Here is an 18,299-nt window from a genome sequence, read left to right on the forward strand (position 1 = left end):
CTCCACGTGTTTACCTGTTTCCAAACAAAAAACATCTCCTTTCACAAATTACTCTTGGTAATTAATAAACAAGTGGAAGCTGGACGCCATATGCAGTGCTTTAGACCCATGACGCCATCTAGTGGCCATATTGAGCAATCACAGCCTGGAGGAAATAGAGTGAGAAATAGGCCAGGTGACATATAGGGCCTACATATTTAAAAACAACAGCGATAAGAACAATTTTAAAGGCGCTTTTTCAGATGAATAGTTCTACTCTTAATTAATAAATTGCCAATAACAGCAAAGCACCGGTCTTTAAGCTTCTGCTACTAATGTAGGCCTACTACCATAATAATAATAATTATTATTATTGTTAATAATAATAGTTCATATTAATGTTATTATTATATTATAATTATTAATAAAGTAATTATAAGAACTGAACCTGGTAGCCGATTACGCCCCATGTGCCAATATGTAAGAGGTCCTCCAACCTACACATCAACCACTTTCACCCACAAGTCTGTCGCGGCACAAAAGACTTTGAAACAAGGAGGTGACAGCTGCAGGCTACCCTGCCCCGGGGGGGTTGTTATATCATTGCAAAAGGTGTCAAATGCAAGAAGCATCGCTGCATCACGGAAAACCTCGAGTCAAAGGCTCTACACACACCGCCGAAGACCGACAGACTGACACAGACAGACTGGGACCCGCCGCGTTCCTCACTGGAGATCAGTCTACCCAGCGGGCATGGCTCAGTTCCCCGCGGTTGCGGTGGTACTGCTGCTAGGCTGCTGCGTTCGTGCGTGGGACTTGGATAACTGTTGCTCCTGTGAGTAGCCTTTTGTGCTTGTATTTATTGTATCGTTCTGAAGAGTAGAAAGTCTAGAACTGTCTCCATTCGTCTGTTTGGCAAATTATTCTGAGAACCTACGACGAAATGTTTTAGACTTTTAATGTTGAACTTTTAGAAATGTATGTTGTTGTGAGACTGTATTGCTGCTCTTTGGGCAAGGGCTCCCTCGAAAAGGGATCTTGTCGTCTGAATGGGACTTGGCTGGTACAACAAAGGTTTAATAAAATAACTAGAAATCATAATAATCACGTTAGGTCTATTTTGATCCTGTCACCAGTGCTTTAATAGTGAACAGCAGGCTGCTAGGACCGGCTGTAAGTGACTAGAACACATCGAAGGCCTGGTTTACAATTCTCACAGCCGTTCTCAACACGCAATAGGCCTACTTTAATGCAGATTTTCAGTGCTTTTGAAAGGATGAACTACATCTACGTACTACAACACTGTAGCATAACATCTATATTTCAATTCCAATGTATGTCCTTTCCAATGGCCACCCAAGACTTGCACTTATTTTATTTCAATTCACTTCTGTTTTTTGTGGGCGATTGTCAAGCACTGCCACCTAATCCAACTTCTGTGGTCAACTCGCTTAGGCCTAAAACATTTTTTTGTTTGGTTCCGGTTTCCGACCGACCCTGTCAATTTATGTGCGACCCAAATTATTTTATGAGTTTTATTAAAAAAAAAAAAAAAAAAAAAACTTTTTTTATGTAATTACGTTTTGGTACAGCACCTCTATAATTAAGTTTTGGTACAGCACCTCTTCATTCTGTACAAGGATGAGCGAATTTTCTCGTTTTTAAATGAAAACAACCTACCTATCATTCGCTGCCGCTGGAAAAAATAAAATAAAAAAATAAAATAAATTCCCTACCTACCCATGACCTCAACTGACAACCAACAGGAACCAAACTTTTTTTTTTTTTAGGCCTTATCACACGCTACCTACTTGTTTGATAATCACACCGTCACTAAAGACACTTGATACGTAAAAGCATAACCTTTGACCCCCATATCGCCACGCAGGTCACGTGGTCCAATGCGTTCCGGTCGGCAGCCTCGTCTTCGTGCCGTGCCCGAGTCCATCGCTCCCGGACCCCGACAACGCCGAGGTGAGCTTCCGGCTCGACCATTCAGAAGAGATGGCGTCCTACGACTTCGACGGATCGAAGCTTGACGCCGGGCTGGAGGAAAACGTGACAATGGCAAAGAGACGGACGGGGATCAGTGTCAAGGTGAACTTTATTATCAAAGTAGGAAACTCATGTGGTCACTGGTCACCATTACACGCGCCATTGTTGTACAGCGTACACATACGTATAGCTATAAATAAGCAAAATACAAAACATTAAAAGAAAAACAAGGACAAAACAGACAGAGCAGTAAGAACATCGAAAACATGACAAGCATGTATGAGTCAATAAAATAGTTCAGTGATATATACAGTGTGCTCATTGTTTAAAATGAATGAGTTTTTTAGGTCTATCGTTGTAAAGTCTAATAGCTCTAGGCACAAAAGACTTCCTGTACCTAGTGCTCCTAATTTCCCTGATGTTCAAGATGCACTTGAACACGACGGCGTCGGACGGGTGGGCGCGGTTCGCGCTCATCGGGGTCGCCGCGGAGGACAGCGGCCTTTATCGGTGCAGCGCCAAGGTCATCTACCCCGCCCCCGTGTTGACCCTCTGCAACGCGTCCACAGTGGACCTCCGCCTGGAAGGTAGGCCTACGCTCACACAGAGGGGGGGGGCGGGTTTGAATCAGTGGAAGGTGCTGATGGTGTAATCCATTTGTGTGTCTCGCCGTACGACCTGCTCTAGCGAGAACGTGACGTCATTTCCTGTGTGCAGCACTTATAGCGTTCCCGTTTCTCATTGGCTTGTCAATGTTATTGTTGGCTACATTAGCCTCTTTAGCAAACCAGCTCGAAAACAAACAGCACGACTTTACATTGTATTGCAGGCAGAGCAAGGCCGTGCGTTGCATTAATTGGTGATCGGAGTGGTAGCAATGCTTCAAGTGTGTAAGAGCATTTAGAAACGATATTAAAATGATCAGCGTGGTACAAATACAAAGAAAATAAATCTCTTCCCGGGCGCAGCCACTTTTGTTGTCGGGTCGTACGGTCGGCCTCACTGAACTCGCTCTACTTTCAGAAGAGCGAGTGGGACCGACCAACAGGGGGCGTTCCTCCGTGAAATGCCGGAAGAAAGCTGGGAGATTTGCAACTAACGACCAGCACTTACCGACGTACCATACCGGGGTGACACCATCAGTGTTCTAAAGCGAGAGGAAATAGGAAAGGGTAGGCGAGAGTGAGATTTTGGAAAGTGAATCATGTCCAGAAACACGCCGAGAAACAAGAGTGATTGACAGGCGAGATTGATTCCATGAGCTAGTCAGGCAAGCGTGGCCTCGATGGACAGAAATTAGCAGGGGGTGCGTTCTAAATTTTTATATAAAAATGTAGCCTGCAGTCTACCTACGCACACTTTGAACTCCTTTGAGATGGACTCCTTTGCTTATTGGTTTGTATGCATGCATGTATGTTTCTATGACAGGGCGTGGATTGGGTTTCTCTTTGTGCTCAGGGCACCAGTGCGAGGCCCCTGTGGTCTGTGGCCCCCCGGTCTCCGGGCCCCCTGAGTGTCTCTCGACCTGGATCTGGATCGGGGCGATGGCCGCCCTGGGTGTGTATGCCCTGCTCGTCACCGTCGTGGCCTCGGTCAAAATTGTGAGTCGCAGTCCGGTGTCTGCATCACCTGACTCGCAGGCACTCAAACACTCACTCTCTCACTCTCTCTCTCACTCACTCACTCACTCACTCACTCACTCACTCACTCACTCACTCACTCACTCACTCACTCTCACACTCACTCACTCACTCAGTCAGTCAGTCAGTCAGTCAGTCAGTCAGTCAGTCAGTCAGTCAGTCAGTCAGTCAGTCAGTCACTCAGTCAGTCAGTCACTCAGTCACTCAGTCACTCACTCTAGCACACACGGACATGTGGATTTTTGGTATTTGGTTGTTGGTCTGCCTTTGTATTTTTCCAGCAGATTAACAGATAAGCACACACAAACACACACACACACACACAAACATACACATTTGGTTGAAAGTGAATGCAAAGCGGCTCGAAAACAAAGTAGGACAGGAAACAGGAAATCGCATGTAAACCACAACATTTTATCAAATACCCAGACTTGTGGGTTGTTTATTTTAGTAAGGGTCTAAAACACATCAACAATAACAATTTAAGAGAGGTATGCTTTGGACTCTGCTTGTTGGAGAGTCCAAAAAAAAAAAAAAAAAAATCCGAAGGATAATATAACTTTAGGCCTTCTGGGACCTTTGACTGAGTGCAAAACCGATATAAAGTTGTCTTCAGTGCAAAACAATCGCTGTTTCATCCAAACAGCGGTCTGTTCTTACTTTTTAGAAAGGGCAGATACTGAAAACAGAGGTGAGCATTTCATCACATATTTGGATCCACTAATATGAAGAACATTACTGCTGCCCACCGAGGGAACTGGATGTCTCATAACGAAAGAGAAGCATCTATCTCACGCCTAGTCCACCGACTCTCTAGCAAGGCATTCCACCACATCGGCCTTGTTTGCTTTTTGCGTAAGGTATCAGGATCTTGCTATGGCAGGGGAGAGTAAGGTTCGAATTTTGTGTTATGCATAAAAAAAAGGTTTTCATGTAAAAATACTTATTTTGAGGATTTGGACATAATTTGTGAGTACAAAGTCGAAATTTTGTATTATGTTATCGGACCGGATGACGAGTTGGTGTCTGTAATCTGTCACGGTTACCTAACACGGTTAAATATAAATGCTACCACCTGCTTGAGAACATGACGAAGAGCCTGACGATGATGAAGAAGAGTGACAATGAAGTTACAAGTCAGCTGATGTTCTGTATTTCAGGTCCGGGTAAACAAAGACGAATTGAACCAGAGTGAGTACATGAACACCAAACGTGTGGCGTGCTGAGAAGAGGATCACAAGGTCTTGAGCGGCTGTTGCAGCAGCCCTCCTGATTGGTTCATGCCTAGCCAATCAGAGTCTTACCTAGCTTGTCTGACCAATCAAACAATAGACTTGGAGGAATACAAATTTTGAGGACTCATTTGAACAAAGATTCTTTCCTCCCCAAAAGTTGTGCTTTCCGCAGGGCCTGGACAAGCTTACACTGCATATACAGACCTACTTTATGGTCATTCCACCAGCCATTGCTATTTTACCCATTGTTGTTATTCTGATATTGAGACAAATCCTGATCACTGTCCTATAGTCACCATCTTTTGTGAGTCTCAATGTCTACTTCAAATGCCTTCAGAAATATGGGACCGTTTGCTTCATTTTATTTATATGCTACAGGCCGAAAGACTAAATTAACATGTAACTTACTTGCTCCTTTTAAGTATAACATTGCTTGGGGAGTCCAATTCCTCCACTGAAAAGGGTGGAAACTAAAGCTGTGTTCGAAATCGTTCCCTATCACGGATATAGTGCACTATATAGGGTGCTTGCCATTTTGTAGTGGTGTTCGAATTCTCAGTGGTTAATTTCATGCACTATTTAGTAGGGGTGGGAAAAATAATCGATGCTTCGATGCATCGCGATTCTCGCTAGAACGATTCTGTCTCGATGCAGATAAATTAATAATCCCCGGGGGGGGGGGGGGCGGGAGTAAACATTTCAAAACACAATGTATCAGAAAGTGGGGGAAGCGAATGTATGAGATGGTTGCTATTGGTAGCTATCAGCGTGTTGGCCCGCTACAGCTTCATCTCAATACCTTCACTTAAATTAAAACCCTTGACACTTGGCTACCTGATGCTTTCGTAGACAATGACGTCATTTGGAAGTACGGCTGAAGTTTGACCGTTGCAATTACATAAAATATCCACGTAGGGGCAGTAAAACACTGAATAAAAGGGTGTTACTAGGTAATGGTCGTAGTTAAGTCAACTGATAACTTGTTTAGGGCGTCGCGTCGAGTTAATTGTGTGTGTGCGTGCGTGTGTGTGTGTGTGTTTGATTTTATTGTCTATTTGTTTTTTGTATGTTTAAAAATAAAATCAATCAACAATGTCTTTGTGTGTGAGTGATTAAGATACATCTTTGCAATGTCTAACTTTGTATACGTATTTGTGTATTTAGCTACAATGTTTCACAGTTTGGAGATTAAGCGTTTGTATAATAGCACATTTAGCCTTTGGCGTGTGTACCTGTCCGTCAACATTCACAGTAATAGTCCGTTACTGTGTTCATTAACAACCTTGAATGGAAGTTTAAACTAATTAAATTAAAAATTGGCTTTCAGAAACTGTTATACAAATACACTTTCAAAGCGAAACCAAAGAAAAACCAAAGAATACTGATTTTATTTTATTTGCCTTTGCCAATTCTATGATGGCTCATATTTCTTCAACAAATGTAGGCCTACAGGTTAAAGGGACAATAATAATTGAATGATAATAATAAATTTGAATCGGGGTCTTTCCTAATGAAAGTGGCTGATAAAGTCGACAGTAGGCTTGCATACACATCATGTGCCATGTTGACACACTATTGACCGACCGTTAACTAACTGCGGTCGTTTCCTCGCCTTAAACCTTCCACGTGCCACACCCATGATACCGTGCATTGACGAATCCTTCCGGCCGTGTGCGCGTGTCCACCTCGAGGGATGCTGCTGCTTGGACCAGACTCCCTCCATCCCATCCGAAACCTGCGATCATTCAGGGCTAACACACACTAGGCCTAGGTGACTAATTCATGTCATACATTATGAGTGGGTCTGCTATTGAGTGGTGAGCAAAAAATAATTAAAAACAGTTTGCACTGTAAATCATCCATCTGTGCCCAGGCGTGTTATGCATTGAGGCCCAACCCTTTCTCTGTGTGAGTTACCCGCCCAGCAGTGTGTGTGTGTGTGTGTGTGTGTGTGTGTGTGTGGGTGTGTGTGTGTGTGTGTGTGTGTGTGTGTGTGTGTGTGTGTGTGTGTGTGTGTGTGTGTGTGTGTGTGCGCGTGTGTGTGTGTGTGTGTGCAGCTCTCTGGTCTGGGGAGCGAGATGCGCACGCACCCACGATCGGCAGCGCGAGAGAAAGAGAGAGCGAGCGAGAGCGAGAGAGGGAGTTGTGCACCAAGGCCGTCCTGCCACCTCAACATGGAGTAGACCATAGACCCTAGCACCGTTTTTCGCGACCAAAAAGGAAAGGAATACCCGCCACGGCTCCGAGGTTGTGTGTCCACTCTTAATGCCCGGCCCCGCGGTACGGTAGCAGCGAAGTCTTGCTCGGATCGCGAAGGAGGGATCGGCATTTATCGGAAAGATGGCGAACGACTCTCCGGCTAAAAGTCTGGTAGACATAGACCTGGCTTCATTGCGGGTGAGTGCTGCTGCTGAGGACCATGGCAGTATACATCTCCGATAACACCTTTGTTTATCTATTTGTCGTCTCTGTAAAGAGCATATTTCCCCACCCGATGATCACGATCGGGGTTATTTATCCGATGTTGTCGCTGTTGTGGTGGATGTGTGTGGAGGACGAGCGTTCAGCCACAGCGAGGTGTTGCCAGAGTCTGGCTTTCCTTTGTCTCCGAGAGCTTTTGGCATGTAGGGTGAATCTCAGCGCAACAGCTGTGATCAAGTAGTCCCCCGGTCCCGATAATATCACAATAACGATATCGTCTCTTGAGAGTTCAATGTAAACGTAAGATCTGTGTTCTTTGTCCCCTTTGTTTTTTCAGGATCCAGCTGGGATATTTGAATTGGTGGAGGTGGTTGGGAATGGCACCTATGGACAAGTATACAAGGTTGGTTGGATTCGCAGTGTATGGCTTTTCCCGTGCTCCTCTCAACAATTTATGTGTTCTCTTTCTTCGTTTCTTTCGATGCTTTACCCGTGTCTGGCATGAATATTTACTAGCCTATGAATGCACAAAACGCACATGTTCGTTTAAGTCGTAGCAAAATTTGATGTGAGACAGTAGACTTGGAATCACAGTAGACTGGGATTGGCAGTAGACTGGGATTGGCAGTAGACTGACGTGGTCGCCCAGCGAATTGATGTCTTTGGTCACACAGCGTAACGGCTCATCCCCCCCCCCCCCCCCTCGGTGACGAAGTGTCAGTCATCAGGGTGTTTTTTTTCCAAGGAATGATTCAACCTGATATCAGTCGCTGGCCTCACCTCCCTGACATCATATCCCCTCACTGCCTGAAAAGGTAGCCGACAAACACAGGATCTGGCAACCCTCTGCTGCTCCTCACACCCCACAGTCCCCTCGGGCTTACACAACAGTCGTTTTTATCAATTTAAATACAACCAAATGTTATGGAAATCGACAAACTCCCGGAACGCAGGGGGACTTTAGCTCCCAGTTCCGTGGATGGGAATTCCTCTCGGGAGAGCCATCTGCTTCTCGGTGTCATGTTTCCTCCGCTGAAAATTAAAATTACGGCTGTTGAAAGACATTGCCAAGGAGCCACAGAGCCCTGCGAGCGCCCTCTCCCCATGCCGTTTGCCTGGAAGGGACAGCCCCTCCACGCCTGCTTCGGCTGTTGCCTTGTGTTAGCGGTACGCTAGCAAATCCCTCAGTTCCCTTAACCTCTTCCTGACTGGGTCCAGTTGCCTTATAGCTATTGCCCGTAGACCAGGATCTATACAGCTGTGGGCCCCGTGATGGCCAGGGCTGGGCTAGGCTTGTGTACAGAAGGCTAGCTGTAAACCCCACAGTTTAGCGCCTAGCTAAGCTGACTAATTCTGCCTCCGGTGCTCCGGTGACCTGCATTCGAATCCCCCGCCCCCCCCCCCCCCCAGCCCCCTGACACCACCCAGGCCCCCCCCCCCCCCTTAGCACTCGATATGCAGGGCCATCTTGCCATGGTCGAACGGAGTGGGGTGAAATGCATCTCCATATTGTCTCGGGCCATCCCATAATGGCCGTGACTGCCGGGGCAACACTGGTTTGACTGAAGATGTGCTGATGTGTGACAGCTGGAACTTGGAAGGGAGTAGTGCCCTTTTGGGGGGGGGGGGGGCTGCTTACAGATGCCTACAGGTAGGCTGCGGACATTAGGAATGGCCACCCCCCAGTGCCATTCGGGCGGTGAGACAATCGACCCTAACCGACGCTCTTATCCGGGGACGGCGCACTACGTTCAGAGGTTGACCGTAGGGGTAGCTGGCGCCCAATTGAGACCGTAGGAGAGATGCTGCGACACCCTTCCATTAGGCGCGGCCCAAACCGCCCCCCCCCCCGGACGTGCAATCGCGTCGTCGCTAACTTTGCTAGCCGCCCGTGGCCCAGCGTCCAGTTCGGTGACTCTGCGGTTTCACCCGTTGAGCTGAGCGAACCGTGGCTCTCTTTAGATGAATGTCCTGGCTCTGTGTGTCGTAGCGGGGTGTTTGTTGAATGGTCTGGTGGGGTGAGGTGGGGGATAGAGGGGACAGCAGCTGTCCGTGCCCCGACAGAGCCCGGCGCGCTGCGCTCACAAAGCGCGGTTTTGTCCTCCTCGTAGAGCCCACGGTTCTACCCCGTTCACGGAAGTTAGCTCGCTAGCTAGCCATTGAGTGTGGAAGTCAGTTGGGCCGGGGCAGAAAGGAGGCGTTTGTCTCGGTGGGTTTCAAACACCGACTGACTGAATAATCAGGGCCACCCCACAATACTCCCACACCCCCCCCCCCCCCCCCCCCTCCCCCAAAGCTCCAACTGACAACCGAGTTGAGTTGCTTCTTTCTCTGCTTTTGTATGGCCCGTGGTCACAGTCGGCAGGCCTCCCTTTTTAGTTAAGACAATGGCACCAAGCCGGCCCTCCCCTCCTGTGTTCATGGATTGGGGTTGACTTTTAAATTTGAATTTGACCAAGTGCCTCAATGCCCGAGGTGGTCAACTGATCAGCGTCTGTTGTACGATCGCAGACTCAGATTGGGAATGTGTACAACCATTACGTTGCTGTACCTGAACTATAAATTAACGCTGTTGTGGATGACCGAATATCCCCCTACCGAATGTTTCCCATTCTGTCGTTTTGACAATCAAAACAGTTCAGTAGTTTCATCAATGCGCCAACCACAGCGGATGAACAGATAAACCAAGCGGTTAGGCTGTTAGACCACTCAAGCCGAAGGTTCGGTGTTCGAACCCCAACCACTTCAGTCTACCTGTAGTCATCCTTGAGCAAGATACCTCACCCTACCTCCCTCCTGGTGACGTGGCAGTGAATTCACGGCCACTCTCTTTGGATTAAAGCATTCTCTCATATGACTTAGTCAAAAAAGAGAGGTTACCGACCATTTTAGAACTGCTTTTTATACCCATACTCGCGGTCTATCCACCTGGCTGTCCGTAAGACCCAAGCTCTACCCAGGAGTACTGCTGGGTATACCTATGGAAAAGAGAACAGACAATCTCAGAGCTCAGCACTTACTGACTGACGATAGCAATAAAAAGAAACCCACCGTTCCTACTCTTTCACCAACCGCCTTCCCCTGGGAAATCAGTTATCATGTCTTGTGTGGCTCAACCTGGTTAAAGGTATACTGGGCTGCAACGATACGCGTATCAAACCGAAAATCGAGATACTCAAAGCCACGAACCTGTCTCGTGGTGTGAGAAGGCAGAAGCGCGATATGCCCTTTCTAACTCTTCGGTCAAATTGTCCGATTGAAATTTGCTAATAATTTGTCTAAATAATAGTCTGCTGACAGCGCCCCCTCCTATCGATGCCGTAAGTATGTGACGAGATGCCCTCTGTGATCACAGCTCTCCGTGGCTACGGAGGATTGCATTTCTCCACAGCCGTCGAAGTCCTCATATGCGATATGAACGACATTTATCCAGAGTGGGCCAAGCGTGAAAAAAATTGCCTGTGTGATCCTGTCTCTATTGTTTTGTGTGATTTGACTGGCAGTTTGTCTGCTTATAAGTCGGAATGAAGCGGCCACCGATTATTGACAGGATGGGTACTTTATTCTACCGGACTCGTTCGCTTCTTCATTAGACATACGCGCTACCGCTCGCTCTCCTCGCTCGTCCACTCACTCGCTGACGTCACTCACACACGCATACGCACACTGCCATTCTCCCGCACACACATATGCTACTCGTAACACTATGCCTCGTTATTGCGACGTTCATGTTTTTCCTCATCTATTGAAAGTTAGGCTATTAAACATGTTGCATTCTATACGGCCTGATTATGTCATTATTTAAGCTACATAGCATAAGAAGCGCTAATAAGGATATTTGAATAAACCAACCAAACAGTTAAAGGAGCCCTATTATGCCTACCAACAAAAAGCATCCTCCAACTGCAATCTTTGGTTATTTCTTTATTAATTTAGCTATACTTTAATAGTATTCTTTCGGTTCAAATCTGTTCAGTGTTCCAAATTATTTGTTATTAAATGTTACATTAAGATAATTGGTATTTAAGTGTTGTTTAAATGAAATGCTTTTTAAATTTAAAAGAATCGTGGGATGTATCGAACCGTGGGTCAAAAATCGTGATACAAACCGAATCGTGAATTTGTGTATCGTTACAGGCCTACTGTACACCCATACAAACAACTCCACACTAGGAGTGTAACGATACACTCAAGTCACGGTTCAGTTCATACCTCGGTTCAGACATCACGGTTCGGTACGAGTTCGGTACAATGAAGGGGAAAGAAAGAACAAAAATGCAGAAGGCAATTATTTTTTATCGTCTCAGGTTGTACCACCTAGTGTCACACAGTCTCTCCCCTGAGCTAGCTGCAACAGGCTGAACTGTGTAATCTAAGATGTAAACGGCAACAATAAGTACCCCACATCACCTCCAGACTCAATCCGACAGTACCCTTATGGTGTGGGGGGAGGGGGAGTATAACCGGATCGCGATAGCCGCGGCAGCTACGTTAGCATTGTGACCTCGTAGCTGCCTGACAGTGGAGCCTGCTAATAAATCCAAGGAAAAAAAAGAGTGGGCACAATGAGCAAAGATCAACCATGTAGGACGTCCAAGAAGGACGGACATTCTCTTCAATAAACGAAGCTTTCGCCGTTGTCCAGAAATACCTCGCGGATAATGTGTTTGTTTATTATCCCCCTGTATCACGGAAGTGCGATTCTGTCGACCAATCAACGGACAGCGTGTGTAGCTCGAACTTGCCGGCGCCCTTTAAGGCGTCTCAGTTGTCCCTGAAGATCGCGTATCTAACATTAGTTGACCATTCCATTAATTAATTCGCACGCCAGTTTTATTTAATTTTATACCGTGTGTTCTCCGTGTAAATCTATGCACCAAACTGTGACGTCCGTACCGATCCGGTTCAGTACGAATGCATGCATTGTTACACCCCTACTCTACACAGAACCGTGTTAGGGATAAAAGGTCAATGGTTGGCCCATAACTGGCAGAAGGGGAAGTCTAATCACAGGTGTTGAGGCAGTGAAGTGTGACGCACATCTGGAGGGATGTCACCTTGGTAACAGACACAGGTGTCTGTTGTGTTGTCTTGGTTTTTCACAAATTTTACAATTGTGAAAACCTTAAAAACATGAAAGCTCCTCTGGTTTTCTGCATCTTTGCCTGGGCCCAACTGCCGCATCAATAGTTGATCGTTTCGGGTTTTGTGGCGCCAAGCTAAAAGCCATCGATCATCTGTAAACCTTATGGTTTTGCTTCCCAGGATAACCACAACCAACTGTAGTATTGGTAATGTTGTTCTGCGTCACATTCTAATTGGTACAACGCTTTCTGCTGGAGCGACACAAATTTCTACACCTCTGACGGGGGTTTGTTCATTTTACATTTAGTCATTTAGCAGAGGTTTTTATACCCAGGCTCCGTGCTGCTGTTAAACTTCCAGACACATCCCGTTCGGGGAAGCAAGAATGCTGTTTGGTTATGATTCAAAGAAGAAGATTGTAAACTATTCTGTCATTGGTTGTTATGGTGAACCCCTCGCTGTTATAAGTCACAATTATAATGTCGTCAGCAAGGAAGCGGACATTGCCAAATTCTGTGATTAACACTCTTAACCGTTATTACCCAGTTGTAACAACAACAAATAGATTTACAGAATCGCAGTATATTCTCTTAATTCCTGATCTTGAATTGCAAACAATTTGCAGCCAAATGTTAATCTTGCCTATTGCAGTTAATGCTAGTGGGAAGTCGAGGAGTGTGTTCGTAAATTATCACAAGCATCAGCTGTGTCTCAACAGATATATGTTTGGGGCAGTATCTTATCACTTGAACAGAAGGGCCATATGTAGTCTGGCCTGGGGTGCAAAACAAGCCCGAAGCTGCTAGCTGGGGTGGGCATGCATGCACAGGGACCCTGGTAAGGGACAGTCTCAGTGTTGTTAGCCATAATGTAGATGCTGACACAGACTTTCTCACTGTGTGTGTGTGTGTCTGTGTCTGTGCACATCTGTTCGTTCCAGCCATTTGATTGGAGTTGGGGAGGGATTGTAACTAAGGATGCACACTGAAAATGGTGGTTGAAAAAAAGAAAGAAGACTTAAATTAGAGGAGTTCAGAATGAGAACTGGGAAAACTTGATCTTTGTTTACCCTCATGCTAAATCACTTGTTTATGTTCGCTCTCCCCTCTCCTCCTTTTCCCCGTACCACCAGGGTTGCAACGAATCACAAAACTCAAAGTTTGGATCGGGTCACGGTTTTTGAGTCGCGGGTCAGATCATTTTCGGATCATCAACAACAAAAAAGATAACGAGACAAATGGGAATTTAAATAAAATCTACAATTGTGTAAAAAGATGATGAAAAAAAAAGAGTTAATAATCCTGCATCCTTTAAGCATAGTAAATATTGAAAAAAAAATAGCTCAAGATGTCCTGCCAAGGTATAAATTAAATCTTAAAATATTTTAAAACAATATAAAGTGCAAACTGAGGAATTGTTCTTTCTTCTTTTAAACATGAATGGTAAATAAAATAGAAATAGCTTGTGTCCAAAGGAAGGACAGCAGATTAAGAAAAAATGACGTGAACGTACAACTATATATATATTTTTTGGATAGTCAGCCGATCCGCGGATCACTTGCGTCCCGAACCGTGAGGGTTGATCCTTTGCCTCACTACTCACCAAACATTTCCAAATTGTAATAATTCAGACTACTAAAAATGGGAATCATCATATTTGATGACTTGGCGACGATTCAACGCTCTTAACGCAAAAAAAAACAATAACCTCAAATCGACCCCAGCTCTATCCCAATACGTGTGAGGAAAACTCCCAGATACCAACAGCGCAAAAGGAAGAGGGTTTTAAGGAGTCATGGGAAAGGGGGGGGGACCCGCACCTCCCTAGCCCGACCCCTACCACGACCTCCCCATTCCAGGGAGCCTCGCCCAGCTCTCTGTGGCGCCGGGGCAGTTGAACCGGGGAAAGAACAACAGACAATGAGAAAAAAAAAAAGGGATGCACCACTTTTTTAGCAACAGTTGGTGGTTAATAAAATTTATGTCGCCAATAAACGGCCGTAATGAAATAATTAAATAACCCAGGGTTTTCATTTGGCTAACAAAGTCCTGGTCATGTACATGGTTAGCAATAATGGTGCCGGCGTTGGCGGCAACAATAATGGTAGTAGGAGTAGTGGCATTGTAAGCATTAAAGTAGACAAGGCGAAGGAGCTCCCAAGGGGAGATTTAGTGGTGTAGATCTTTAGAGATTTGGCGGTCGGGGTCGGAGCAGAGGGTTTTGTGTTTGATGAAGAGCAGACCACTGAGGATTAGCAAGAGAAGGAGGAGGAGGGCTCCATTTCAACGTTAGGGGAAATATTAGCTTTTTAAAGACCCAACTAAAGACGGGTACATTGCACACAAGCGCTGAGTCTCTGTTGTACAGCGGTCGATGGAGATGACGGCACAGATATCGTACAATACGAGTATCAATACAATCTGTTTTTGAATGTGTGTCTGATTTGGCATAGCATGGCACTGTGGACAATGTCTAGCTCTTTTCATGTCATCCGTCCCACGGCGACTCCCTTCAATAATTAGTGTCACAAGACCCACTATGGCCCCCGGCAAGGTGGGTGTGTGTGTGTGTGTGTGTGTGTGTGTGTGTGTGTGTGTGTGTGTGTGTGTGTGTGTGTGTGTGTGTGTGTGTGTGTGTGTGTGTGTGTGTGTGTGTGTGTGTGTGTGTGTGTGTGTGTGTCTGTCTGTCAGCCTCCTTTTACATCACAGTAATGTAGGAAACATACACAAAAGCCCAGACAGACAAAACTCCCAGACAGACAAAACTCCCTCCGAGCCCTGTCTCTCTCTATGGCGTCTCCATGACAACACTACCCGTCTCTCTCTATGGCGTCTCCATGACAACACTGCCCATCTCTTTCTACGGCATCTCTTTGACAACACTGCTTGTCTCTTTATGGCGTCTCGATGACAACGTTGCCCATCTCTCTGTGGGATCTCTCTGCCAACACTGCTTGTCTATCTCTCTGGTGTCTCCATGACAACACTGCCTGTCTCTCTGGTATCTCCATGACAACACTGCCCGTCTCTCTGGTATCTCCATGACAACACTGCCCGTCAAGAGACCGGCCGTGTTGTCCTGGAGACACCAGAGAGAGAGAGAGCGTCTCCATGACAACACTGCCAGTCCCTCTACGGCGTCTCCATGACAACACTGCCAGTCCCTCTACGGCGTCTCCATGACAACACTGCCAGTCCCTCTATGGCGTCTCCATGACAACACTGCCAGTCCCTCTACGGCGTCTCCATGACCACACTGCTTGTCTCTCTACGGTGTCGCCTTGACAACACTGCCTTTCCCTCTACGGCCACCCTTTTCTCTCTCTCCGTCTCTCTGTCTCTCTGTCTCTCTGTCTCCAGTTTCTCGGCCGCTGCTGTCCTTTTTAAGCATTGATAAACTGGGTACCCACAGGGCTCTGTCATAATGGAGGCCTCGCTGTAAGGGCCCCAGACCTATTGAATTCAGTCTATTTTGGTTTTGTGGGACCTATTCAGCCTAACCCCTGGGGTACAGGCCTACAGGGCCAGAGTTGTGGTTTGTAATACCGGCGGTTTTCTCCCGATTACGAGTTATGTAGCCTCCGATCTCAACTCTGACCACAGAGGGCACTTATTGACCTGCGTCTGAAAGCGGCCGGTCTGATTCAAGAACCCCTATTGTGTCACGCCCGTTAACGGCGATTGAGTAGATTATTAACGAATTCATAAACGTAACCTGCGAGTGAATATAAACAGAGTGAGCGCCGGAAAGAGGGAGGACGTTGGCGACCCGAATGAGTGAACGAGTGAGTCTGTGAGATGAACAAAAGAATTCTACAACAACCCGGGCGCCAACATATTTGCGAATACAAAAAAAAAAAAAAGCGTCTGAGATTGCGCAACGAGCCGGTGGACTGAGGACCTGAAGGACGACGCCTTATCTCTGCTGGTATTCCCGATGCTCCCCGGCCCGCTCCACCGAGGTCATGTTCTCTGTCAGGGAGGCAGTCCCATCACTGTTCAGTCATGTGTGTGCAGCCTCCTCAGCCCATCCCACTGCCCTAGTCTCTCTCTCTCTCTCTCTCTCTCTCTCTCTCTCTCTCTCTCTCTCTCTCTCTCTCTCTCTCTCTCTCTCTCTCTCTCTCTCTCTCTCTCTCTCTCTCTCTCTCTCTCTCTCTCTCTCTCTCTCTCTCTCTCTCTCTCTCTCTCTCTCTCTCTCTCTCCCCTCCCTCCCTCCACTCTCAGACTCGCCGTCTTTCCTCTCTGTATCTCCCTCCTCCCTGTCCTATCCTCCTCTTGTGTTTTCAGATTTCCCCCTCAAACAACCCCATCGTTGGCATCATTGTTATCTCCGCTACTCCCCCCGTTTCTCCGCCTTCACCCCTTGTTTTTCTTGGAGCCTTACACCGTCACTCTGCAGAGAGAGAGAGAGGGGGTGGTGGTGGTTCAGAGGGAGGCTCAGGGCTGGCTCTGGTCTGCTGCCAGAGCCTCTGTGTGTCTGTGAGAAGTGGGTCAGTGTGCTGGTGTACAGCTGCACTACGCTTGCACAAGTACACTAGCGATGGTGCGCAACGCCGGTGCACGGCATTGCGCTACAGGCCTGACACGAGCGGCTGTGTACTGGAGACAGACGGTTTTGTTACCATTTATTATTATTTTTGCACTTTAATAAACAATGCCTTAATGCAATTTGCAGTGATGGAATGTTGTAGTTCTTCACTTGCAGTTCCTTTTCTAATTTCTAAATTGCACTTTTGAGACTCGAGACGGTTTTGTTTACAGCTCAAGTTCAAACCTGTTGGTTAAGATGAAGAGAAAAAATAAAGTACATTTGTTTTTTGTAGCACCGTTGAGCCATTTTCATTATTTCGGATCGTGATTAATCGATTCAGAACCGTATGAATCGAAATCGAATCGATTTAGGAAATAGGCCACGATACCCAGCCCTACTGGCGAAAGTGCGCAAATGAGAGTACACCCGCGACCGTGCGCTAGCAGGAGTACAATAGCCACAGTGCACGAGTGCGCTACCTGGAGTGCGCTAGTGAGTGAGTACAGTCGCAAGAGTGGGTCCCCGAGGGTACGATCGCGGGAGTGCGCTAGTGGGAGTGCGCTCACGAGGCTAGTGAGAGAACGCACACTAGAGACGGTGCATTATAGGCAGTGGGAGAGTGAGCGTCACTATCACGGACACCTCCTGATGACATGCATGTGCATCATGTTACTTCAGTCGCTGTGTTTGGTAACGACTTCAGACAACTGGCTAAAACCCCTTGCGTCGGGAGAGCATCTAAGATGGCCGACGTGGGACCCACCGAGGCGAGGAAGCCGTTCAGAAAAAGCAGTTGCCTGAAGTCAACCAGTGTCCTTAAGTAGCCATGAGTGCATTGACTTTTGCCCAAAAATCATATTCGAAGTTTGTTTGTTTATTAATATTCAAATATTTATTCATAATAATTTGACAATTAAATGCCTTCAGTAAGACCTGGATTGAGCTTCGCGAGGTTTGTTTACCGGTGTTGCTATGGTTACCGGTCTTGCGTGTTCCAACGCTTTATTAGGTTTCTAATAAATCGCTGTCTAATCAATACTTCATTCACTGCCTCTTCCGTGGTCATTACAATATTATGAATAGACTGCGTCGGGTTCTCCGACGTCTCTCCCTCTTGGCCTGCCCACAACAGGTTCCAATATTAAGGGCTGCCTAATATTCGTTTCGAATTTTGACTTATCTTTTGATATTCTAATTATATTCGAATAACGAAGTTCGGAGTCAAAGCCCTAGTGTCCTTAAGTAGCCACGGAGAGAGGTAGAATCATGTACTATCAGGACTACCCCGGCTCCTAAGCTGAGCCCGTGTGCTCAGGGAAAAGAACATTGTGGTTTGGAACCAAACGGGGAAAACCAAACCCCACAGCCCCTGTGGGAACACCGAGGACACGTGTTTCATGCAAACCATGTCCGA

General features: G+C 46.5%; 2 protein-coding genes across 21 annotated transcripts in view; both read left to right on the forward strand.

The window, feature by feature from the left end:
- Positions 1-441: 441 nt before the first annotated feature.
- Positions 442-5,687, forward strand: LOC115542095 (T-cell-specific surface glycoprotein CD28). 2 transcript variants are annotated; one of them, XM_030354207.1, is made up of 5 exons: positions 442-814; positions 1,868-2,076; positions 2,402-2,561; positions 3,403-3,575; positions 4,775-5,687. In XM_030354207.1, the coding sequence occupies exons 1-5, from the start codon at positions 733-735 to the stop codon at positions 4,838-4,840; spliced, it is 690 nt and encodes a 229-aa protein (XP_030210067.1). In that variant the 5' UTR covers positions 442-732; the 3' UTR covers positions 4,841-5,687. The 2 variants fall into 2 exon arrangements, with proteins under 2 accessions (XP_030210067.1, XP_030210068.1); XM_030354208.1 differs by having other exon boundaries at positions 444-814; positions 3,433-3,575.
- Positions 5,688-6,886: 1,199 nt separating this feature from the next.
- LOC115542089 (mitogen-activated protein kinase kinase kinase kinase 4) overlaps positions 6,887-18,299 on the forward strand; it is a 52,878-nt gene continuing 41,465 nt past the window's right edge. For 7 of the 19 annotated variants that reach the window (XR_003976461.1, XM_030354195.1, XM_030354196.1 and 4 more), the window contains exons 1-2: positions 6,902-7,246; positions 7,608-7,673. Coding sequence is in view for 17 of the 19 variants with exons in the window: in XM_030354195.1 (XP_030210055.1) it covers positions 7,190-7,246; positions 7,608-7,673 (123 nt within the window). In the remaining 2 variants the exon portion in view is untranslated. Of the gene's footprint in view, positions 7,247-7,607; positions 7,674-18,299 lie in introns of all 19 variants that reach the window. The other 12 variants (XM_030354185.1, XM_030354192.1, XM_030354193.1 and 9 more) reach the window with 4 other exon arrangements.

The sequence above is a fragment of the Gadus morhua genome, chromosome 4 (genome assembly GCF_902167405.1).
Source record: "Gadus morhua chromosome 4, gadMor3.0, whole genome shotgun sequence".
NCBI lineage: Eukaryota > Metazoa > Chordata > Actinopteri > Gadiformes > Gadidae > Gadus > Gadus morhua.